Genomic DNA, 25920 nt, shown 5'->3' on the forward strand with positions numbered 1-25920 from the left:
ATGAGAAGGCAGGAAACTGGTCTGACATAAGGACAGATATTATGAATGGGTTAGAGTCAAAAAGTAATCAATGACAACTTTATGTATTAATGTGTGATACATTGTATTACCTGATTGGTTGCACATTATGACTCTTTGTGAGGGTTCTATAAATACTTTTCCCTTATTAAGCTCTTGGTTGATATCTTTATGTCATCTGTCCATGGATTTTTAGGTTATATCTTAGAGTATAAAACTTCATGGTTAAACTAACTTTTTGTCATTTCATTTTTAGCGGAAGAAAATTAAATAGGGTTAACAACAATCATATCTGAAACTCAGATTGAAAGGGATTCAAAGAGGGACTGGCTCTTTCTTCCCCTCTTTGAAGGAAGGAGGTCTGTAAACTTTTCAACTCCTGGCCCTTTTTCAAACTGAACATTCTTCTTTTAATGCCAGTGCATTCTCTTTACTCTTTTCTCTTTCCCTCATAGATTCAGTCTACCTCCAGGACCTCTGTTTTTCTTATTTAATTTCCTCAATACTCTTTGAAGATGTTAAAGTCCTGAAGGGGACAACTTGTTTCTACTTCTTGGTTAGAATGATAGTATTGTATTATTATTCTCCCAAACTGTTAGGATGAACAGATGACATTGAGTCCAGAGCTAGGACAGATTTTGAAACTGGCAGAAGTTTTTGTTGGACTTGGAAGGGGTGTCTGTCACTTTTCAACTCAATTGCTCTAATTTTGACCTTGGTTTTTTGTTTGAAGTTGAAATATTCTCTAGAATTTTATTTCTAATTACTGAAAGTTTTGCCTCAGTGAGAATTTCTTCTGGTTAAGGGCTCTAGGTACTCCCTCCTGGTTTTTCTGATGCCCATCTGGGTTGGTTCTGGTGTGCCTTGGTAGTAATTTTTTTTTGTGCTATGACTCTATGACCCCATAATATGAAAGCAGAGCAGGTTCCTGTTTCTATCTTTTTGTTAAATTATTTGGTTACTTATGTGTCAGGATCCTCTAGAGTAAAATCAAAGTGGACTGCCCCAGTGTTTTTGTCTTTTGTGTGTGTGGGACAAATGCCACTTAAATAAATTTTGGAGATCACTCAAGGTATGTAGAGAAAGTTTTGTTCAAGTTCTTGAGGAACAGACCCCAATCAGTTACAGAGATTGAGGCAAAAACAAAAGACCCAAGAATCACATTTATCCTAACTCGATTCCCACCCCCCCCATTATTGAGGAATGTGGACTTCACAATCTATTTGAGTAAATTAATCTAAGGAAAAGAGCAAATTCAAACCGAAACCAGTCCCAGGAATTGAATGATCACCTGAACTTCAACAGATAAGGTGGGGTCAGTTGACTCTTTACCAATATCCCAGAAGTTGTTTGTCAGGGGAAGAGGGGCACGTAGTTAACTGTTTTCCGATCTATAATATTCTATGGAAGAAATCTCAGACTTTATCCCACTCGTGTCTTTTGTGTAATTTATTTTTTTTATTTTATTATTTTTTATTTATTTTTTATTATTTATTTATTTGTTATTTATTATTTTTATTTTCATTTTTGCAAGGCAAATGGGGTTAAGTGGCTTGCCCAAGGCCACACGGCTAGGTAATTATTAAGTGTCTGAGACCAGATTTGAACCCAGGTACTCCTGACTCCAGGGCGGGTGCTTTATCCACTGCGCCACCTAGCTGCCCCTTTTTTGTGTAATTTAAAAAAAATTAATGATGGGTAAATTACAATCTAAGATTAAAGATCCAGCAAGCAGAAAAGCAGTTTCTCACTTAGTCCTAGTAGTCTCGAGGTCCCTTTTCAAACCCCCTCATCCCTCTTCTCTTGGCTTAGTCTGTGATGAAGGTCAGACCGACAACCTTCAAACTCCTCTACCACAAAATCCCAAAAATGCTACAAGGAGAGCGCAAAGCTGCTTCACCAGAAGTTTCTCCGCAGTCCCTGTTGCGCTGCAGCTGCTCACCTGGTTGGCTGCAATCAATCACACATACTCCCTCATTGAGAGACCTGCTTCACTTTTGTAGAGCGTTTGTCTGTGTGTGTGTGTGTGTGTGTGTGTGTGTGTGTGTGTGTGTGTGTGTGTCCTCTTCACTTATACTGTCTCTTCTCTTTGCCCTGATTACCTCCTACTTGTCTTCTCAGCTATTTTCACAGCTAGAGAATGAGGGAATCAGATTTTCTTTCAAGAACTCACGATAACTTTCTGGAAGTTGGTCTTTGAAAGAGGAAAAAGGTCTATTCTCATATTCCTAATCCTGCCATCAAGAATTGGGAAATTTCATCCTTCCCTCTTTCTCATTCTCTGTGTCTTGATTGACTATTTCCAAATGTCTTTTATATTTCTGTGTTCTGATATGTATAAATTTTCAAATCTATAAGCAAATTCATTGCAATAATGTGATGGTATTTTCTTATAGCTCTCCTAGCAAATTTTCTATTCTTAGAAAATTAGAAGTTGCCCTTGTGATACTAAAGCAACTATTAGATTAATAATAAAAGCATTTAAAGTAACTCAAATCATTGCAAGTGCTGTTTTGATCTAAATTTATTGCCATAAATATGTTGGCATAAGTAAAAATTACATTATTGTTTTGAAATTATCATATGTATAAGATTAAATTTCTGGAGAATCTCATTTTCTTTTTGAGACTGATATGAATATACCTGTGCAAAAGTGAATAAATTTATGAAACTTATAAAATACATTAAGTTATGAAGTTAACTTTAGTTAAGAAACTTCTTTGTTGCTTTGTTTTGTTCTAAGAAAATAAGATTTCAGCATGAAAGCTTTCTGTTTAGTGAAGGGAAATAATTCATATATCTTCTTATTTGGAAATTTAATGTATTTTATGTTGTTTATTACATCTGGAATTTAGAACAACTGTTGAAATATATGCAAATTATTTAAAAGTCATCTAAAGATGTTTTAATTGTTTTAAAGAATTCTGGAATCAATGGTTTGTTTGTGCCTATTTTAGTGTGGATAATAACTGATTAATATTAATGGATAAAATTGGTTCTATAGAATCTATATACAATTTGGAAGTAATGTATTTATATAGCCCAAATGTTTTGTTGTTTGCTTTGAAGTAGAAGCACCTGTGCAGCATGGATAAAAATACTTTGTGATTTTTCTGTGGAAATCTCTTGTTGTTGCCAATGTGAGATTATAATCAATATTTTTTTTTTAGTTTTTTTTTGCAAGGCAATGGGGTTAAGTGACTTGCCTGAGGCCACACGGCTAGGTAATTATTAAGTATATGAGGCTGGATTTGAACTCAGGTACTCCTGACTCCAAAGCCAGTGCTTTATCCACTGCGCCACCTAGCCGCTCCTATAATCAATATTTGATCCTTATAAGCTGAATTCACCAGAAGTTCTGATTATTTGGAATTTGCTATCTAAATCTTATTGGACTGTTTAATTGATATTATTCTATGTTTGATTACAGGTATGTTTGATTACAGGTATGATCAGCAAAAAGAAATGCTGTTGGGACAATGTTCTATTGATGCCAGTAAACTTAAGGAATTTGGACACTTTGCAGGTGACAGACTCATGCAGAAAAACTGGGAAAAAATTTTTTTAAGTTAGCTCTAACGCTGGATTTTCCTAACTCAGGTTTCCAAACACGACTTTTGGACAATGTCTCACTTGGCAGATTTAAAATCTGGTTCAAGGCATTTGGTCATGCACATAGCCTTACCTGGAAACTGATATCTAAGCAAAATGATCTTGATCTTTACGGTAAATTGCAATAATTATGTCAAGAGATCAATGTTAAAATCAGATATAGAAATTTAATTCATTTTTGGCCTACAGTGATTATAATCCTAATAGCTGGATAGGCTAGTGTATAACTTTGGCATTTGTTGTCAACTATATGTTCTGGTGGTTGTTTTAATTTTTTTTCAAAATGCTAAGGGATATTTAAGCAGATATGATAAAGTTTTTATGACATCAAAATATGATTCTCTATTATAACAGTCTCACTTTCTATTTTAAGGAAAGGAACATTAGTCAACTAAGTATATCAGAGGAAAGATAACTTGTGATCTATTTTAAAAATATTTCAAAGAGAAATTCATTTTCAGTTAAGGATTATTTTTATTAATTTTTAAACATTAGGAAAAGATTAAACCTGTTTTATTTGTAAATCACTGGATACTCTGTTCTAAAATTATTATTAAATGCATATGTTACAAACTCAAATTAATTTGAAATTTTTAATGAATTCACTTTTTGAAGTAGAATCTGTATGGAAATTTATTTAGTTAAGAGGAATAGCATCCTGCAAATGGAGAAATGAAAAGAATGACAATCGCTATTTATAACTGAATTCTCCATGCATATCAACATGGCATTTGGTAAATCAAATTGTAAATTGAAATGATCTGAGAGATTCCAGAATTTCATTTTAGTCATAAGTTTTGATCTGGTTAAAATTTATGATAAGTTCTTTTTTTAGAAAGGAATAGCTCTATAGGTAACTTGGATTGAAGAGGACCTCTGGAAAAACATCTGAAGCCACAGAACTACATCAGATGATTCCAGAAGAAATTGACCAGAACTTTTCTTTGTTGTTATATGCATCTTATCTATATGGTCTATATAATCAAAGGAGACTGGCCCATTTTGCTCTCTGTAATTTGCCCTTTTGGACCTAGTAATTGCATCACCCACTTTTATATACTGCTATGAACCTTATATTGCCTGTCTATATTTCTTGGTAACCCTAGATCCCTAGGCCCCAAGGATATGTCATTCTCTTTCCAATATGTTCATCTTCTTGAATTTTTATTTGGCTGGCCTATAGATGACACTAGAGTGCCTTTTTGATAAAAATAGGGAAATATAATAACTTTAATCCTATATTTCTGAATAAAAATTGGTTTCTCAGTCTCAAATTGAGGTTTGTAAGTCTTAATGTTAATCCTACCCTTTTCAAGATCTGTGCCTCTCTAGCAGGCTTTGTACAGGCTGAAATAGCCCTTGAATGGCATCTACATGTTAGACATTTATTATTGTATAAATAATTAAAATAAAGACCAGTCTGAGAAAACAAGAAACTGGTCTGGTTATCTTTATAAGAGACTAAATAAATTCTTATACTTTTGACATTTTGGAAAGGGAGAAATACCAATGTTTTATGTCTATATTATAGACATAATAACATAAAATATTAAGTCAGAATAGTAATCCTGCTGTACAATGGATCCTTGTCAATTTTGACATAGAACAGACCTTATGGATGGATTAGAGAATCATAAAATGATGAATGACACTTTTATGTACTTATATGTAACCTGACTGGTTGACTGCCCAAATTTTATGACTGTGAAATTTCTATAAATACTTTTCTCTCATTAAGCTCTTGGTTGATCTCTTTAATGATGTTATCCACCCATGAATAAACTAACCTTTTGTTGTTTCATTTTTAACCAAAGAAAATTGATTAAGGTTAACAGGGGTTAGTAATAACAATGCAGAAAAAAAATAGAAATTTTGTAATTTAAAATAAATGCACACAGAAAACAAAAGAAAGTTTTGAAGGAAGCACAAATAGAACAGTTTTGAAAGTATTTAAAATTTAATATATATTTTAAAATAAGTGGTTTGAAAGAAAGACTCACAGTTTCATATGGAGTTTTTTGGGTTTTTTTAGTGTTTTATGTGAATTTAAATGCTCTTTTTTTGGTATTTAAAATCATAATAAAAACTTTTAAAAAATATGTGGGCAGGGTGGCTAGGTGGCACAGTGGATAAAGCACTGGCCCTGGAGTCAGGAGTACCTGGGTTCAAATCCAGTCTCAAACACTTAATAATTGCCTAGCTGTGTGACCTTGGGCAAGCCACTTAACCCCATTTGCCTTGCAAAAACCTAAAATATATATATGTGTGTGTGTGTGTGTGTGTGTGTGTGATATAATGACACAATGAAGAGTGAATTCCAGAAAAGTTGAATGTACTTTATTAACTGACCATGTCCAATGTATGAAGATTAACGTTGTTATCACTAATCTACTAATGATTTCATTCATAGGTAGAATGGCTGGAGAACAGAAATCAGAAAGACAAGAAAGTCCTTTCTAACTGATCTCTGAAAAGATTTGAAGATTATTGGGGTGAGAACTATGACAGACTCTTATAGATTTGGTCAATTGCCTCACATTTGTTCAAATGCTGGATCATCCAAGTCAGTCCTTTCACACAAATTCTAACTTAGAAATCTGAGGAGCAGTTGTACCACAAGAATCGTGGCTCTCAGAAAGTTACTTCATTTGTCACAGGAGTGATGGACAAGTGTCTGGACTTGCAATAAAGCAATAGAATCTATAGACTGACTTTTTTTCCCATTGTCCTGGAGATCAAAACTCCAAAAGGAGAAAATTGTTCACATTCAATAGTAGAATGGTTTATACCGTATTCCATAAGTCTAGATGGATACATGACCTTAATAGTAAAGATCATACAATTAAAAAATGAGAAGAAAAGCAGATCATATACTTCTTAGAGTTATGCTATGGATTGGAGTTATTTTTAACCAAAAAGAGAATGAGAGAAAGGTGATTACAAAAGATGGCTTTGATTACATGAAACTGAAAAGCATCTAAACAGAGGAAGAAGTTGAATGGGAAAAAAAAACCCAAACTTTGTATCAGATTTCTCTGATAAGGGTTTGGTATTCAGGACATATAAATGATATATAAATATTATATAAATAATTCACAAATCCTTCTCTCTCTGTCTCTGTCTCTGTCTCTGTCTCTCTGTCTCTCTCTCTCTCTCTCTCTCTCTCTCTCTCTCTCTCTCTCTCACACACACACACACACACACACACACAAACAGCCAGTTTCCAATAGATAAGTGATCAAACAATTCTCAAAAGAAGAATTACAAACTATTAATAACCACATGAAAGAATGTCCCATTTCACCAATAACAAGAGAAATTCAAGTCATAATAATCTTGAGATTTGACTATGTAAAGTGACTAAAATGTCCATACCCTTTGACCCAGACATACACTATCATGTATTTAAAACATGAAACACAAAAAATTATATTGCTAGTCAGTTGACATCAATTCAGTCAAATAGATTTCCAAGTTATCCCACATAGAAAAATATTATTACCTTTTGTATTTTATAATAATCACACCCGAAACTCACTTTAGAAGATCAAGTATGGAACAACTATATTAAATTAAAGAAATAATAACAATACTCAAAATTTTTATAGCGTTTGCCATATATTAGTCGCCATGCTAAACACTTCATAATTATTATATCCTTTTGATCTCAAAAACTCTAGGAGGTGGGTACCATTATTAATTTCCTCTTTTCAGATCAGAAAACTGAGGCAAACAGATAATACAACTTACTAATAAAATAAGTTCAGTATAGCTAATAAATTTATGAGACTGGAATGTAACTCATCTCTCTGTATTTTTCTACCTTTTCCCTTCCAGCACCTTTATTTGTGAACTTGGTCTGAGATGAGAGGGGTTAACAAACTCAGGGGGGAGTCACATGGGGTTCTGATCTAGGAAGGATTCAAGGTGTCTCTGATTTAAAAAATCTTTTCTTTTTTCATGATCAAGGGAAGGGTTAACAAGAAGTAGTTATAAAATACAAATTATATATACCTTTTCCTTCTTCCATATGGGATTATTTCAAACCATCTTCATTATTCTGAAATAATGGTTCTATTATCTTCAGGGAATTACATAATGAAATTCTTATTTTTCCTTAAAGCAAATTCTACAGTGGTATCCCAAACCTACCTAAGATATTTCAGGAGGAAGTGAATTCTAGGAATTACCACAAGTCTCTTAAAACCTTATATAAAGTAAGAAGTCCTGGATGCAGTTCAGAGTTTCCTGATGTGAGGTAGGAAGCAGAAACAGGTACAAACTGACAGTTCTGATACTCATACTCCAAAACTGGATTGCAGATTTAGTGTAGACTGAGAAGGGAGTCAAGTGCCTAGTGGTGGCCATCCAGGCAAACAAAAATCATGAGACTAAAGCTAGGTACCAAGAGAGAAACAGGAACAGAAACAGCCAGCAGTTGAGAGGTGCTGAAAATGGGAGCAGAGCAAGGTCTCAGAGACACCTACAAATCCACAGTATAATTACAGCAAGGAACTTAAACCAAAGGAAGGTCTATCATTCTATTTCTCTCAACCTGCAGAACTGCTGGTAGTTTAATCTAGCAGTAGTCTACTGGGGCTCCAACTAGGGCAAGTACACAGTAGTATTCCTCAGACCCACATTCAAGTCAGGAACTTCTGAAACTTGGACTTGGTATGATCAGACTTTTCTTTGAATCAGATCTCAAAATATGATCCTAAAATATTAGATCTGAAAAGGACACATATTCTTTGTATTAAAGATCATACTATAGAAATTTAGAAGGGAAGCATATTATGTACCCTTCATAGTAAAGGGTAGGAGATTTTTTTAAAATCAAATGGGGAATAGAGGCAAATATAGAAAAGATAATTTTGATTACATGATATTGAAAAGTTTTTGCACAAATAAAATTAATGTGTTAAGGATAGGAAAGGAAGCAGTTAAATGGGAATTATCTTTGTGACTATGATACAGTTTTGGTACTCCAAGCATATGAACAGTGTACAGATCTGCTCCTGGAGAGAGACCAACAGGGAATAAATAAACATTTATAAAGTGTCTACTCTATGCAAGCAAAGAGACAAAAGACAAGTCCTACCTTTAATGCATTCTAATGGTGGAATAAAGTATGCAAATATGTATGTGTATATATATATATGTATATATGTATATATATATGTATATATATATGTATATATATGTATATATATATATATCAAACCTTATACAGGAAAAATAGAAAATAAATAATGGAGAGAATGCATTGGAATTAAGAATTTTAGAATTAAATTTTGTGTGCCTACTTTGACTATAAGATTGTAAATTCTTTGGGGAAAAGAGAGATTGTCTTTCTTTTCTGTATTTGTTTTTTACTAGCAATTAGTACATAGTGGGTACTTAAATATTTATTGTCTTACCAACTGACTTCATGTGAAATTAGTTTGTGCAGTCTTGGAGGTTAAGGATTATGTTTTTTACCCTTTAAACTAGTGATGGGATTCAGTTGATTCTCGCTTGTGTGGCAGAATTGACACCTGATTTTATACTGAGTTTGACAAACCAGTTTTTAAAATGTCACTTTCAGTCAGGGTTCTCTCTAAGGTGGGTACCTGGGCAGCTTCCCAATGTTGAAATCATAAATTAAATTCCTTATTCTTTTTTATTATTCTTCCACACAACAGTGTTTTCTAAGCTTCTGTAGCAATGTTCATTCCATCCACAGGTGGAAAAACATTGATGGAACTATACTTGTAATATTTATTTATTCATTTCTTAAAACTCATTACACCTTTGATGAAATACTACTTTTTTGGGTAAGGCAACGGGGTTAAGTGACTTGCCCAAGGTCATACAGCTAGGTAATTATTAAGTTTCTGAGGTCGGATTTGAACTCAGGTCTCCCTAACTCCAGGGACAGTGCTCTATCCACTGCACTACCTAGCTGCCCCAAAATATTATATTTTCATTTTTGCTAATTCAGTAAACAAATAATAATATAAAGTGAAAAAGAGCCAAGCCACCAGGGCATGACAAGCTGGTCATTTGTGTTATGGTCTGAGATATTATGAGTGCACTGGTATTCCCCAATGGTGAAACCAATAGGAAGCCAGGACACAATGTACCAATAGAAATATAAATTTCAGGGATTATCTTATCACCCATTTCAGAAGTCATGGATGTAGAAGGAAAAAAATTAGAATAGGTAGAATGAACTTTGATTCTGCAAATGTTCCAACATTTGCTTACTGTGGGTAATATAATATAATGTAGTTTTGTGTACCTCTTTTATTGTTCTTGTTTGAGTATTAAATGCATGAAATATTAAACTACCTTTTGGTATATATTTTTGTATAATTAAAATGGTCAGTAGGGCAGAGAGCTGGTTGTTAATTTATTTGAATCCCACTACTGCTTTTCACTGTCATGAAGGGCTACTAGATGCTAATCTTATACTATTTTACAGGAAGGATGAGAAGTAATGAGTGTCACATGCTATCAAATCCCTCTGAGCAGAAGTACTGGGCAAGTATCATATTTTGCATGAAACACCAGTGTGGTTCCACTTCATTCCTAATATTACTATACATTACTGAACCCTGGGTAGATGACCCTAGTAAAATGATGGAATTAATTTTCCATAGGAAAAGGTAGTTTTGCTTAAATACTCTGTATAGTGATTACTTTCAGCTTATAAATGATAAAAAATAATAGTCAAAATTATAATAAAACATACCATGGGTGATATACCCAAAGTATCTCCTAGAGCCTGTCAGCTCCCTAGGGCACTAAAAAACAAGAAATCCTAAAAAAGGTCAAATTTGGTTGATAGTTAATATTCCTTCTTTGAACAAAAGCAAGGGTTAAGGTTAGGGTTACATGGCCTAGACATAAAGGGAAATCTCAACAGTAAATTAGAAGAAAAGGGAGCATATCAACTATCAGATTCATGAATAAGAGAATTTATAATAAAGAGAGAATATTGTGGGATATAAATGCATAATTTTAATTACATTAAATTAAGAACCAAAGCAAACAGGAAAGCAGAAAATTGGGGGAAAATTTTATAGAAAGTTCCTTGGATAAGGTCTCATATCTCAAGTATATAGAGAACTGAGTCAAATTTATAAAAATGAGTTGTTCCCCTATTGATAAGTGATGAAAAGATATGGACCAGCAGTTCTGGGAAGAAACCAAAACTATATATATATAATAATATGCAAAAATACCCTAAATCAAATTAAAATAATTTTGAAGTTCCATTTCACACCAATCAGGTTGGCTAAAATGATAGGAGGGGGGCAGCTGGGTGGTACAGCGATAGAGCACCGGCCCTGGAGTCAAGAGTACCTGAGTTCAAATCCATCTCAGATACTTAATAATTACCTAGCTGTGTGGCCTTGGGCAAGCCACTTAACCCCAATTTGCCTTGCAAAAACCTAAAAAAATTCAAGTAAAATGACAGGAGGGGAACATGACAAATATTGGAGGAGATGTGGAAAAAATTGAGACCACTAGCAGACTACTGATGGAACTGAACTGATTCAATTATTTTGGAGAGCTTTCTGAAATTATGACAAAAGAGTTTATAAAATTGTGTGTATACCTTTGACCCAGCAGTACCACTATTAGGTCAATTTCCCAAGGTAATCAGGGAACAAGGAAAAAAATATAAGTTCTAAAATATTTATAGTAACTCTCTTTGTGGAAACAAAGAGATGAAAATTGAAGGAATGAACATAAATTGGGGAATAGGTGAATGAATTGTGATATATAATTATGATGAAACACATAAGAAATGATAAGCATTTTTAAAAAATGAACAGATTTACATGAAATAATGAAGAGTTAAATAAGCAGAACCAAGAGAACATTTTATACAGTACTAGCAATATTATTTTAAGAGTAACTATAAAGATGGAGGGGTGGAGCCAAGATAGTGACAGGAGAAGAACCTTTCTTAGGTGTTCTCTCTCTATATAATATTTCAAAAATCATAAAATAATGACTCTAGCTGCCCCTTCTAACTAAATTTTCAAGAGAAAGATCCAGTGAGGCAATTCTCCAGCACAAAGTAACCTGGAAAAGAGGAAAGCCTCTACTCCACAGGGATAGAGGGGCAGCCTGCCAGAGTGAATGAATTTCAGCCTTCTGGAGGCAGCCCCAGAGCACCTGAGAGCCTTGGCTCATGGCAGAGGGGGCAATTTCCTGATCTACACCCCGGGGAGCACCAGGCACAACTTGGAAGATCATTGGGGGTGGGGGGGCCTCTGTCAGAGCAAATAAGTGAAGCCCAGTCCTCAGGGAACTCAGCAAGCAGCAGTGACTACAGCAGCCCAGATCCAGGAAATGGAAGCAGGTAGAGCCAGTAAGCAGAAGCCCCTAGGCAACTGAGCCTTAGGTGCTCAGCCTACCAAAGGTAGGGGAGTGGAGAGAGACTTCCAAGCTCTGTCCTCTGTACCTGGGACAGGACTCTGGGGCTCTGACCACATTCAGATCCTGATTGCAGTCTAGGCCCCTCCATAGAACAGCATGCCCCCCGCCACCTCAGTCCCGTGGCAGAGGGGTGCATTTGTGGTCATTCACAGAACAGGAGGGAAGACAGAGCCTCACAAACTGAGATCCTTGTGGGGGGGGGGTGTCCCAATAATACTCAAAAGCTCAGGAAGCACCCCAAGACCAGCTACAGCCTGGGGAAATGAGTAAACAGCAAAAAAGAGGAACACCATTGAGAAATACATTGTCTATGATCCCAAGAAGGATCAAAATACTCAATCTGAAGATAAGGAAGTACAAGCTCCTGCATCTAAAGACTGAAAGCAAAACAGAAATTGGGCTCAGGCTATGACAGAGCTCAAAAAAGATTTTGAAAATCAAGTAAGGGAGATAGAAGAAAAAATTGGGAAAAGAAATGAGAGAGATGCAGGAAAAACATGAAAAAGCAGTCAGCAGCTTAGTCAATGAGATCTAAAAAATTGCTGAAGAAAATAACATGTTAAAAATCAGTATAGGTCAAATGGATAAAACAGTTCAAAAAGTTACTGAGGAGAAGAATGCTTTAAAAAGCATAACTGGCCAGATGGAAAAAGAGATAAGAAAGCTCTCTGAGGAAAACAAATCCTTCAGATCTCAAATGGAGCTAAAGGAAGCTGCTGACTTTATGAGAAGTCAGGACACAATACTTCAAAACCAAAAGAATGAAAAATTAGAAGAACATGTGAAATATCTCTTTGAAAAAACAACTGAGGGGCAGCTAGGTGGTGTAGTGGATAGAGCACTGGCCCTGGAGTCAGGAGTACCTGAGTTCAAATCCAGCCTCAGACACTTAATAATTACCTACCTGTGTGGCCTTGGGCAAGCCACTTAACCCCATTGCCTTGCAAAAAAAAAAACCTAAAAAAAAAAGAAAAAAAGAAAAACAACTGATCTGGGAACGTCCAGCCAAGATGGCGGAGAGAAGACAGGCACAGTTCTAAAGTCTCCTGATCTTTCCCCATCTATAATAAACCTCTTAATAGAAATAAGCCTCTTAACAGAAATCCGACCCACAAAACCCAGAAAGAAAAGCCAGGAGAAAGAATATCTACCTTAGGATTTGTCTCCTGCAGCAGCATTGGATGAATTCAGGCAGGTGAGTCTGGGCTCAGAGGGCGGATCAGCCCCAGGTCAGTCAGATTAGCAGCTGAATTGGAGCCAGGAGTCTGAGGACCCTAGAGCCGGACCTGCTGGATCAGCAGTGGGGCTAGACTGCAGGGGCTTGAGTCAACTAGGGAGCAGAGGAGCTGGTGTTGGTGCTGTTCCCCTGGAACTTGCTGACAGGGCTCGGGGGAGATTTCTGTTTCAGGAGAGCTGCAGACACCATCCCTGGTCTCCTCTGGTCTGAGGAACTCTGAGTCCATGCATCCATTACAACTGAGGCCTCTTCCCCGAACAAACAATAGCAGACTACTTCTGCCTCAGGCACAGGTATGTGAGTAGAAGAACCAGCCCCTTTGACAATCAGAGAGGAATGACCTCAGGCCAGGGTAAAGAGCACCATTGATTGAAGGCAAAAGAATTCAATAGCTCCAACTCCTCCCTTCAAGCAAAGGGAGGAGGCCTCAATCAAGGTCACACACTCCAGAGAAAGCAACCAGCATCTCCTACTGGCCAGCCAGAGAAATTGCACTCAGTGAGTAAAGCCTTTAGCGATCCCAAGCCCCTGTGAACCAGCCCCTCCCCAACTCAAGGTCTTAGCAAAATGAAGAAGGGTCAGTGGAAAGGTAGATCCATAGAAAAATTCTTGGAAGTGAAAGACCCTAACTCAGAAAGACCTAGAACCTCTGAGGAGAATACGATCTGGTCTTCAGCACAGAAAGAATTCCTTGAAGAAATAAGGAAGGAGCTTAAAAATCAACTGGAAAATTTGGGAGGGACAATTAATACCTTGCAACAAGAAAACAAATCCTTAGAAAATACAATTGGACAAATACAAAAGGAGAACAAATCTCTCAGATCCTCAATTGGACAAATACAAAATGAGAATAAATCTCTCAGATCATCAATTGGACAATTAAAAAATGAGAATAATTCTCTCAGATCCTCAATTGGGTAAATGCAAAAAGAAAATAATTCTCTCAAAACCTCAGTTGATCAAATGGAAAGCTCTTTCAAAAGTAGAATTGACCAATTGGAAAAGGAGTTGCAAAAGGTTAATGAAGAAAACTCCTCCCTAAAAAAAAGAATGGAGTCTGCAGAAACTAATGACTCCATGAGACAGCAAGAGCCAGTTAAACAAAAATCAAAAAATAGAAAAAATAGAAGCAAATGTAAAATACCTCATCAACAAAACCACTGACTTCGAGAATAGATTGAGGAGGGGCAACCTGAAAATTATAGGACTTGCTGAAAACATTGAAGAGGAAAAAAGCCTAGACTTAATATTACAGTATCTAGTGATGGAAAGCTGCCCTGATATCATGGAATCGGAGGGCAAAGTACTTATTGAAAGAGTACATCGATCCCCACCAGAAAAAGATCCTAAAATGAAAACACCAAGGAATGTTGTGGCCAAACAGCAGAACTATCAGATAAAAGAGAAAATCCTGCAAGCAGCCAGAAAGAAACAATTTAAATATCAAGGAGCCACAGTAAGGATCATGCAGGACTTGGCTGCATCAACATTAAGGGACTGAAGGGCCTGGAACAAGATATTTCAAAGAGCAAGGGAGCTTGGAATGCAGCCAAGAATCTACTATCCCATGAAGCTGAGCCTTCACTTCCAGGGAAAAAGATATACATTTAACGAAATGGAAGAATTCCAAAAATTCCTGATATAAAGACCAGAGCTAAATTGAAAATTTGGACATCAAACAGGAGGTTCAAGAGACACATGAAAAAGTACAAAAAGGGGGGGGTAAAAGGAAAAAAACTGCTATCCAATAAGTTGAAACTGGCTATATCCCAGCATGGGGAAAAAGATTCTCATAAATCTTGAGAATTGTAGCTCTAACAGAGAGAATATACCTAGCCAGAAATGATGGACATTCATGATCTATCCATGAGACTGCTATCTAATGGGATGTAACTGGCTTTAACCCCACTTGGGAGAAAGACTTTAATAACTCTCAATAATTTTAACTCTATTAGATAGAATATACTTAACTAGAAGTGACAGATACTCAGAATTTTCTATGACTCAGATAGAATGATCTAAAAAAAACACTACCTCCTTAAAAAGGGGGACAGGAAAGAGATGGGAGGAGGGAGGGGATTGAATGGGGGTAAATCTCATTATGCTAAGAGGTACAAAATACTTATGGTAATAGAGGGGAAGAAGGAAGCAGATGAGAAACACCTGAATCTTCTTCTCATCAGACTTGGCTTAAAGTCAACCTACACATACTCAGTTAACTTATAAAACATCTCATTTTAAGTATTAAAGGGGGAAAAGGGGAGGGGGGATGGAGAAAGGGAAGGGGAGTAGGGAAAATGGGGGGAACTAAAGGGAAAAGGGAAGGGTAAAGGGAAAAAGGGAAAGGGGAAAGAAAGGGGAGGGGGCAATATAGGAGGGCAAAACACATGGAAGGGGGTGGTATTCAGAAACAAAATACTGGGGAATATGGATAAGGGGGAAAAATACAAAGAGGGAAGATAGCACGGAGGACAATAAAGAATTAGTAATCATAACTTTGAATGTGAATGGGATGAACTCTCCCTTAAGACGTAAGTGAATAGCAAAGTGAATTAAAAACCAGAATCCTACAATATGCTGCTTACAAGAAACTCATTTGAAGCAGAGAGATACATTTAAAGTAAAGGTAAAAGGTTGGAGCAAAATATATTTCGCTTCAGCTGGAGTAAAAAAAAAAACAGGGGTAGCAATCCTTATCTCAGACAAAGCAGCAGCAAAAGTAGCATTAAAAGAGATAAGGAAGGAAACTTTATTCTCCTAAAAGGTACCATAGACAATAAAGTTATTTCTTTTTTTTCTTTTTTAGGTTTTTTTTTGTAAGGCAAATGGGGTTAAGTGGCTTGCCCAAGTCCACACAGCTAGGTAATTATTAAGTGTCTGAGACTGGATTTGAACCCAGGTACTCCTGACTCCAGGGCTAGTGCTTTATCCACTACGCCACCTAGCCGCCACCTAGCCCCCTCCTAATAAAGTTATTTCAATACTGAATATATATGCACCCAGTGATATAGCATCCTAATTCTTAGAGGAGAAGATGAAAGAGCTACAGGAAGACATAGACAGCAAAACTCTACTAGTGGGAGACCTCAACCTCCTGCTCTTATATCTAGATAAATCGAATCATAAAATAAACAAGAAAGAAGTTAAGGAGGTAAATAGATTGTTAGAAAAATTAGATATGGTAGACTTATGGAAGAAATTGAATGGGGATAGAAAGGAATATGCCTTTTTCTCTGCAGTACATGGAATTTATACAAAAATTGACCATTCACCAGGACATAAAAACCTAATGATCAACTGCAGAAAGGTAGAAATAGTGAATACATCTTTCTCAGATCACAATGCAATAAAAGTCATATGCAATACTGGGCCAAGGAGATATAGACCCAGAACAAATTGGAAACTGAATAACCTCATTTTAAAGAATGAGTGGACCAAAAAACAAATTATAGAAAGAATTAACCATTTTATTCTAGATAGTGATAATAATGAAACAACATACCAAAACCTATGGGATTCATTGCAAGTAACTCTCAGGGGATATATCATAGATTTAAATGCTTACATGAATAAATTGGAGAAAGAAGAAATCAACTAAACATGCAACTAAAAAAATTAGAGAAAGAACAAATCAAAAACCCCCAAATACCAAATTAGAAATTCTAAAAATTAAAGGAGAAATTAATAAAATCAAAAGCAAAAAGGAGTATTGAATTAATAAATAAAACCAAAAGTTGGCATTATGAAAAAAACCAATAAAATTGATAAACCTCTGGTCAATTTGATTAAAAAAAGAAAGAAGAAAACCAAATTGCTAGTATCATAAATGGAAAAGGTGAACTCACCACCAATGAGGAGGAAATTAAAATAATAATTTGAAATTATTTTGCCCAATTCTATGCCAATAAATTTGATAATCTAATTGAAATGGATGAATATTTATAAAAATATAAGTTGCCCAGGTTAAATGAAGAAGAGATTAAATACCTAAACAACCCTATCTCAGAAAAAGAAATTCAACAAGCCATCATTGAACTCCCTAACAAAAAATCTCCAGGGCCTAATGGATTCACAAGCGAATTCTACCAAACATTTATGGAACAATTGGTTCCAATTCTTTATAAACTCTTTGGAAAAATAGGGAAAGATGGAACTCTGCCTAACTCTTTCTATGAAACCAATATGGTGCTGTTACCTAAACCAGGAAGAGTTAAAACAGAGAAAGAAAATTATAGACCATATCTCCCTGATGAATATAGATGCAAAAATCTTAAATAAAATCTTAGCAAAATGATTACAAGTTATCACTAGGATAATACATTATGATCAAGTAGGATTCATTCCAGGAATGCAGGGTTGGTTCAATATTAGGAAAACTGTTAGTATACTCTATTATATTAACAACAAAACTATCAGAAATTATATGATCATATCAATAGATGCTGAAAAAGCTTTTGACAAAATACAGCATCCATTCCTACTAAAAACACTAGAGAGTGTAGGAATAAATGAATTGTTCCTTAGAATAATTAGCAGTATCTATCTGAAACCATCAACAAACATATTCAATGGGAAGAGGCTAGAGGCATTCCCAATAAGTTCAGGGGTGAAACAAGGGTGACCATTATCACCACTACTATTCAATATCGTATTAGAAATGTTAGCTTCAGCAATTAGAGAAGAAAAAGAAATTGAAGGAATTAGAATTGGGAAGGAAGAGACAAAACTCTCATTCTTTACAGATGACATGATGTTCTACCTAGAGAATCCCAAGAAATCATCCAAAAAACTACTGCAAACAATTAGCAATTTTAGCAAAGTTGCAGGTTATAAAATAAACCCTCATAAATTTTCAACTTTTCTATATATGTCTAGCAAGATACAGTAAGAAGAGCTAGAAAGAGAAATCCCATTCAAAGTAACCTCAGACAATATAAAATACTTGGGAGTCTATTTGCCAAGATAGACTCAGAATCTTTTTGAAAACAATTATAAAACAGTTCTCACACAAATTAAATCAGATTTAAATAACTGGGCAAATATCAACTGCTCATGGATAGGTAGAGCTAATATAATAAAAATGACAATTCTACCCAAACTAAACTATCTGTTTAGTGTCCTACCAATCAAATTTCCAAAAAATTACTTTAATGAGTTAGAAAAAATTGTAAGTAAATTCATATGGAGAAATAAAAAGTCAAGAATTGCCAGGAGCTTAATGAAAAAAAAGTGCAAAAGAAGGTGGCTTAGCTCTACCTGATCTAAAATTATATTATAAAGCATCAGTCATCAAAACTGTTTGGTATTGGCTAAGAAATAGAGTGGTGGACCAGTGGAATAGACTAGGTGTAAAAGCAGGAGATGATTATAGTAATCTGCTGTTTGATAAACCGAAAGAGTCCAGCTATTAGGGGAAAAAACTCCCTCTTTGTTAAAAACTGCTGGGATAACTGGAAGTTACTATGGAAGAAACTTAGATTAGACCAACACCTAACTCCCTTTACCAAGATAAGATCCAAATGGTTACAGGACTTAGACATAAAAAACAACAATATGAGCAAATTAGAAGATCAAGGACTAGTTTACCTGTCAGATCTATGGAAAGGGGAACAGTTTATGACTAAGGAAGAGTTGGATATCATGAAAACCAATTAGATGATTTTGATTACATTAAATTAAAAAACTCTTGCATGGATAAAACTACTGTAACCAAGATCAAAAGAAATGTAGTAAATTGGGAAACAATCTTTACAACTAATGATTCTGACAAAAGACTCATTTCTAAAATATACAGAGAACTGAGTCATATTTTTAAAACCAAAAGCTATTCCTCCATTGACAAATGGTCAAAGGATATGCAAAGGCAATTTACAGATGTGGAGATCAAAGTAATCCAATATCCATATGAAAAATTGCTCTAAATCATTAATTATTAGAGAAATGCAAATTAAACCTTCTCTGAGGTACCACCTCACACCTCTCAGATTGGCCAATATGACCAGAAAGGATAATGATCATTGTTGGAAATCTGGGACACTATTACACTGTTGATGGAGCTGTGAACTCATCCAGAGTTCTGGAGAGCTATTTGGAACTACGCCCAAAGGGCAACAAAAATGTGCATACCCTTTGACCCAGCAATACCACTACTGGGTCTATATCCTGAAGAAATGAAGGAAAAGGGTAAAAGCATCACTTGTACAAAAATATTTATAGCAACCCTGTTTGTAGTGGCAAAGAATTGGAAATCAAGTAAATGTCCTTCAATTGCGGAATGGCTTAGCAAACTGTGGTATATGTATGTCATGGAACACTATTGTTCTATTAGAAACCAGGAGGGACAGGATTTCAGGGAAGCCTGGAGGGATTTGCATGAATTGATGCTGAGTGAGATGAGCAGAACCACAAAAACACTGTACACCCTAACAGCAACATGGGAGTGATGATCAACCTTGAAGGACTTGCTCATTCCATCAGTGCAACAATTGGGAACAATTTTGGGCTTTCTGCAAAGGAGAGTGCCATTTGTATCCAGATAAGGAGATGTGGAGTTTGAACAAAGTTCAAGGACTATTCCCTTTAATTTAGGAAAAAACAGATATCTTATTGTCTGATCTTGTTACCTCTTAGACTTCTTGTCTCTTCTTTAAGGATATGATTTCTCTTTCATCACACTCAATTTGGATCAAGGTACAACATGTAAACAAAGTAAAGACTGACAGATTACCTTCCATGGGGGTGGGGTGGGGGGAGGGAAGTAAGATTGGAGGGAAAATTGTAAAACTCAAATAATATCTTTAATAAAAATAAATAAAAAAACCCCAACTGATCTGGAAAGCAGATTCAGGAAAGATAATTTAAAAACTATTGGGATACTTGAAAGTCATAATCAGGAAATGAGCCTTGACATCATTTTTAAAGAATTCCTACAGGAAAATTGCCCAGGTATCCTAGAAGCAGAGGGCAAAATAGAAACTGGGAGAATCCACCGATCTCCCTGAGAAAGAGATACAAAAAAACCAACCCCCAGGAATATTATAGCCAAGTTCCAGAACTCCCAAGTCAAAGAGAAAATATTACAAGCAGCTAGAAGGACACAATTCAAATAGCAACTACATTAAGGGCTTGTAGGACTTGGAATATAATATTCCGGAAGGCAACAGAGCGTGGAATGCAACCAAGAATCAGTTAATCTGCAAAAGTGAGCGTCCTCTTCCAGGGTAAAGGATGGTCTTTCAATGAACCAAGGGGAATTTCAAATGTTCCTGTTAAAATGACCAGAGCTCAGCCGAAAATTTGATCTTCAAATATAGGACTCAGGTGAAGCATAGAGAATGGAGGAGAAGGGTAAATTATGAGGGACTTAACGGTGATGAACTGCATGTATTCCTGCAAAGAAAAAATGATACTGATAATACTCATAAGAAACTTCTCATTTTATAGAGCAGGTAGAAGGAGCCTTCATAGATGAAGCACAGGAGAGGGCTGAATTTGAAGATATAATATATTGTAAAAATGGAGTCAATGGCCAAAAGGGAAATGTAATGGGAATAAGAGAAAGGAGAGGTGAAATAGGCTAAGATATTTCATATAATAAGTTTTTTATTACAATGAGCTATTTCAATGATATGGAAGGGGGGAAGTCAAGGGGGAACGAGGGAACATTCACGCTCATCAGAGGTGGCTTGGCGAGGAAACAGCATATATACTCAATGGGATATAGACATCTAGAGTAAGAAGGAGAGAAGGGGGACAGGGGGAAAGGGGGGATGTGAGTGATGGAGGAAAGGGTTGACCATGGAGCTGAATGGTCAGATATAACACATTTTCTTTTTGTACTTCTTGCAAGGGGCTGGAATTGGATGGCCTGTCTGGGACCACAGGGCTGGGTGGTTCCTGGGCCTTAGGGGTGGTATGTGGGCTCGGGGCCTCTTGGCCCAGGGCCGGTGATCAGTCTGCTACGTCACTCAGCTACCCTACAACACATTTAAGAACAGGGACAGAGTGAAAGGAGAGAAAAAATATAGTGTATGGTAGTGGAGAAGTACAAATGGAGGGAATTATGATCAGCAATGGCAACAGTGGAAAAACATGGAAGTAGCTTTTGTGATGGATTTCTTATAAAGAATGTTATCCACCCATGACAGAGCTGGATTGGAACACAGACTGAAGCACATTTATTATTATTATTATTTATCATTATTATTATTATTATTGTTTTATTTTATTTTGGTTTTTGCAGGGCAATGGGTTTGGGGTGACCTGCCCAGGGTCACACAGCTGGGTGATTGCTGGGTGTCTGGGGCCAGATTTGAGCTCCAGTGCTCCTGATTCCAGGGCTGGTGCTCTGTTCATTGTGCCACTTAGTTGCCCCTATTATTATTTTTTATTTTTATTTTAATTTTTTTTCTTTCCTTTATTGCTCATAAGGGTCTATATTTTTTGGGGAAGGGATATTATATTTACTCTTAAACAAGAATATTTTAGTAATGTATAAAAAAATCTGTGCAAAAATAAAAATAAAAAGTAAAAAAGAGTAACTATAAATGACTAACCTATTTTGAGTAATATAAATATTCAAATAAATTACAAAGGTCTTAGGAAGAAAGATGCTATTCACTTCCAGTGAAATAATTGATATATGAAGTGTGTATAGTATGAGTTCCACATAGATATCTGTATCAAATGTTGTCCTTTAATGTGGAGTTGGGAGGGAGGGAAGCAGATAACTTAGAACTTAAAGATAAATGACATTAAATAAAAAAAATATTAAAAATTAAGATAAATTATAAAACAGTTAAGCAAAAATAACATAGGGGGTGATTGGGTGTATACAAAATTTAACCCTTGTAAAGCTCTACCTTTTAATCAAGAGGCCAGTTCACTTGAATGCTTTATCTCTACCAACCTATGACTCAAGGCTCATACACAGAAAGTGTTTTCTGCATTTTTTTTGGTTGCAGCCATGCAAAGTGAATGTTCAATTTCTCCACCACTTGCCCTTACTCTTCTTGCCCATTTGTACCATACAATTTTTTAAAGCAGTACATCCTCTAGAACTTATTTAAGTAAAAAAATAAAAATAGAAAGCCTCAGAAAATAGCAAGAGGAGATAATTAGAAGAATGCAAAAAGAAAACATCCTGCTCCCGCACTTGGGGTTACCTATCACATAAGATAGCCCTACCACAACAACCAAGGCCTAATTTGTTTTTCCCTGTTCATTTCAAAAAGAAATAAACCTAGTTGAAAACAGGAGGTTGGAAAGAGCTAGACATCATTTCTTTAGGAAAGAGTGGATGTCTCCTGGACACAATAGAAATACCAAGATAATGCCCAGGACTTGGGTTGAGCAAATGGAAAGATCTGGGGAGGGGGAGCCACTCTCTATGTATTCAAGAACTAGGGTTCATCCTTGCTCTGAGCAGGACTATATTAAAGTATAAGTTATCTCATGGCTGGAGGACAGTGAAGAAAGTAGTTTGGAGATGTGAGGGAGACAATGCTTGTGGAAGAAGGAATTTAAGTAAATCAGTCACTGGATATGCATCTCAGGGACTTAACCTGTGGGTAGTGGCCTAGGTTGCTATGGGGAGAATCTATTTTCTGTCTTTAAGCTAAAGAATGATAATGGTGGGGCAATTAGGAGGCACAGTGGATAGAGCACCAGCCCTGGAGTCAGGAAGGCCTGAGATCAAATATGGTCTCAGGCACTTAATAATTACCTAGCTGTGTGGCCTTGGGCAAGCCACTTAACCCCATTGCCTTGCAAAAACCAAAACCAAAAATGAAAATGGTCAGACCTTAAACTCCAAGTTTCTTCCCTTAAGGTCAGTGGTCTCCGAAGGCCCAAAGGTTGCCAAGGGACTCAGCCAGAATGGGCATGGGGACCAGTGCCAGAACCAAAGGGGTTAGGCCAACATGTATCACCCCTGTTTGTCTAGGCTGCAAGTCAAGGACAATAAACACTGAACATCAGGGATGACTGGGGAAGAAGGGTCTGGATAATCCCTTCCTGATGACTACCATTGTCCTGGACTTCAGGTTTGAGGGTCACTAAAGGACAACTTTGGACAGGAGGCAAGGTCTGGTAGCTTGGTACAAAGGCTTTACACAGCACCTGAGTCAACACATAAAATACTAAACTGAAGGTCAGTATCTGAGGTCATACTCCAAGTCAATGGTACCTGTGAACTTAAATCTCAGGAGTTGAGCAGGAGAGAAGTGGGTTTAGCAAAATAATGAACACTAGTCATCTCTCCCAGACAAAATTGCCTTTCTTGCTACCCCTCTCAGGAATCCCTGGAATTCCCTAAGACTCTGTCTTATGGGAGGTGGGGTGGTGGAGAGACAGCATACCTTCTCTAAGGGTTTAAGATGCGTGTCTTCCCTCCCAGACACACATCAATTCCTTGAACTCCCTCCTCCCTCCAGGTGCTGTTGATGTTTCTGATCCTTGCTCTCCTTGGTGGCTCAGTCCTTGGAGCCCAGTGTAAGACTTCCACCATCTCTGCTGATGATCCTAGTGTCCTGCTCCGGTTCCAGAGCAAGGCTCAGACTAGAGTCAGGGAATGGAGCTCTTGGACTGGAAGCAGATCAAATGCAACTCAACTTCCTCCTTCAATCCCAGACTCTAGCCTCCTCCCAGGGAATTTTTGATTACTTCAGAAAAGGTAGAAAGGAGGCTGGTGAGGTAGAAAGGAGGCTCAGACCTAGATCATTGACAATATTTCTTCTCTGAAGGAGAAGGCCCAATTCAGACAGAACCTGTGTTTTAAGTTCTTGAAGGACAAACATTGGTTAGAGGAAACAGATTGGTTCTATGGGATATCAGAGAACCAAGATGTAGGAGGGTAGATTTGGGAACAACAAATGAGGGAACTTTCTGACAATCACTATTGTGAAGCAGGGGAACTCTGGGTTCAGGGAAATTTTTTTTTTGAAAACTTTTCTGTACTGTGGGGGGGGTGTTGTCCATTCCGTGAACCCCATTTCCTAAGCCACTTTGGACTTTAGCGGTAAGGCTGCCTTTGGAAACATCCTTTGGGGCAGGGGTCTGTGAAGTACTAATGAGCTCTCCTCATGCTCAGTCTTGGGTCAGGTGTTAGACACTCCTTGGAAACCATTCCTGTAGCACGAACATTGGAGGCCACCTGAAGCCAGGTGCTGAACCACTCCTCAAGCACCATCCTTGTTTTGCCCACCACAAAAATATATTTGAGCAAGGCTCTTCCCAGGTTTTCTCTCTTTTCCTACTTGACTCCTGGTCAAGAAGCTCAGGCTTCTTTTCTTCCTTTTTCTAAGCTGACTCCGTGTGCTCTGGTTCCATGCTGCTGGATCAGTATGGTTCCAGTTCCATGTGGCTGAATCTATCTATGTTAATCAAAGTTTTCTTTCTTTCCTTTTTCCTTTTAAACTTATCTATCTGTTTTGCTTTTGTCACAATTGTCTCTTTTTGTTTCACTTTACTATTCACCTCCTTTCTCAGTTTGTAACTATCTTTTTTAAAATGAGAATTTCAGTTTGCTATATTCTCTCTCACCTGTTTATTTTTGCTTAACTTTATTACCTTCTTAGAAACTATTATTTCATGGAACACTATTGTTGTTCTATTAGAAACCAGGAGGGATGGAATTTCAGGGAAGCCTGGAGGGATTTGCTGAGTGAGATGAGCAGAACCAGAAAAACACCGTACATCCTAACAGCAACATGGGAGTGACGTTCAACCTTGAAGGACTTGCTCATTCCATCAGTGCAACAATCGGGAACAATTTTGGGCTGTCTGCAAAAGAGAGTGCCATCTGTATCCAGATAAGGAACTGTGGAGTTTGAACAAAGTGCAAGGACTATTCCCTTTAATAGAAAAAACCAGATATCTTATTATCTGATCTTGTTACCTCTTAGACTTCTCTCCTCTTTAAGGATATGATTTCTCTCTCATCACACCCAATTTGGATCAAGGTACAACATGGAAACAAAGTAAAGACTGACAGAGTGCTTTCCGCAGGGGGGGGAGGGAAGCAAGATTGGGGGGAAAATTGTAAAACTCAAATAATATCTTTAATAAAAATAAATTAAAAAAAGAAACTATTATTTCCTTTAAGAAACTTACTATTTGGGGTGGCCAAGAGCATTGGCCCTGGAGCCAGGAGTACCTGAATTCAAATGCAACCTCACTTAATAATTACCTAGCTGTGTGGCCCTGGGCAAGCCACTTAACCCCACTGCCTTGCAAAAAAGAAAAAAAAAGAAACTATATCTGTTTCTCCAAAGGATCTAACTTGTGAACTTTTACTAATAGTTTGTGGACTTTTTGTGGTAACTTGTAAACCATTTGTGCAACCTATAATTTAAAATGTATATCTTTCCTACCTCCCTGAGTCAGAAACTTGGTGACTTTGTCATCCCCCAAATGAACCACAACTGTCCCTCCAGCATTAGTTGGATGGAAAAGGCTACCTTTACTGATAGTGAGAGGTTGATCACTGGAGGTTCAAAAGGAAACTTTATCACTTGTCAAGAATTTATAGAAGAGATTCCTCTATAAGAGTTTAGATTCAATTTGATTCCTTTTCAGCTCTTAGATTCTATGATTTTTTTTGATATTAAGATAATGTG

General features: G+C 36.7%; 1 protein-coding gene across 1 annotated transcript in view; it reads left to right on the top strand.

Annotated features, from left to right (window-relative positions):
- Positions 1-1836: 1836 nt before the first annotated feature.
- The window catches only part of LOC141496457 (C-terminal-binding protein 1-like), a 60951-nt gene continuing 36867 nt past the window's right edge, over positions 1837-25920 (top strand). Inside the window, 3 exon segments of the mRNA XM_074198991.1 lie at positions 1837-1963; positions 3449-3544; positions 23780-23865. Of these exon segments, the coding sequence (XP_074055092.1) occupies positions 1837-1963; positions 3449-3544; positions 23780-23865 (309 nt within the window).

This window comes from Macrotis lagotis, chromosome 8 (assembly GCF_037893015.1).
Source record: "Macrotis lagotis isolate mMagLag1 chromosome 8, bilby.v1.9.chrom.fasta, whole genome shotgun sequence".
NCBI lineage: Eukaryota > Metazoa > Chordata > Mammalia > Peramelemorphia > Peramelidae > Macrotis > Macrotis lagotis.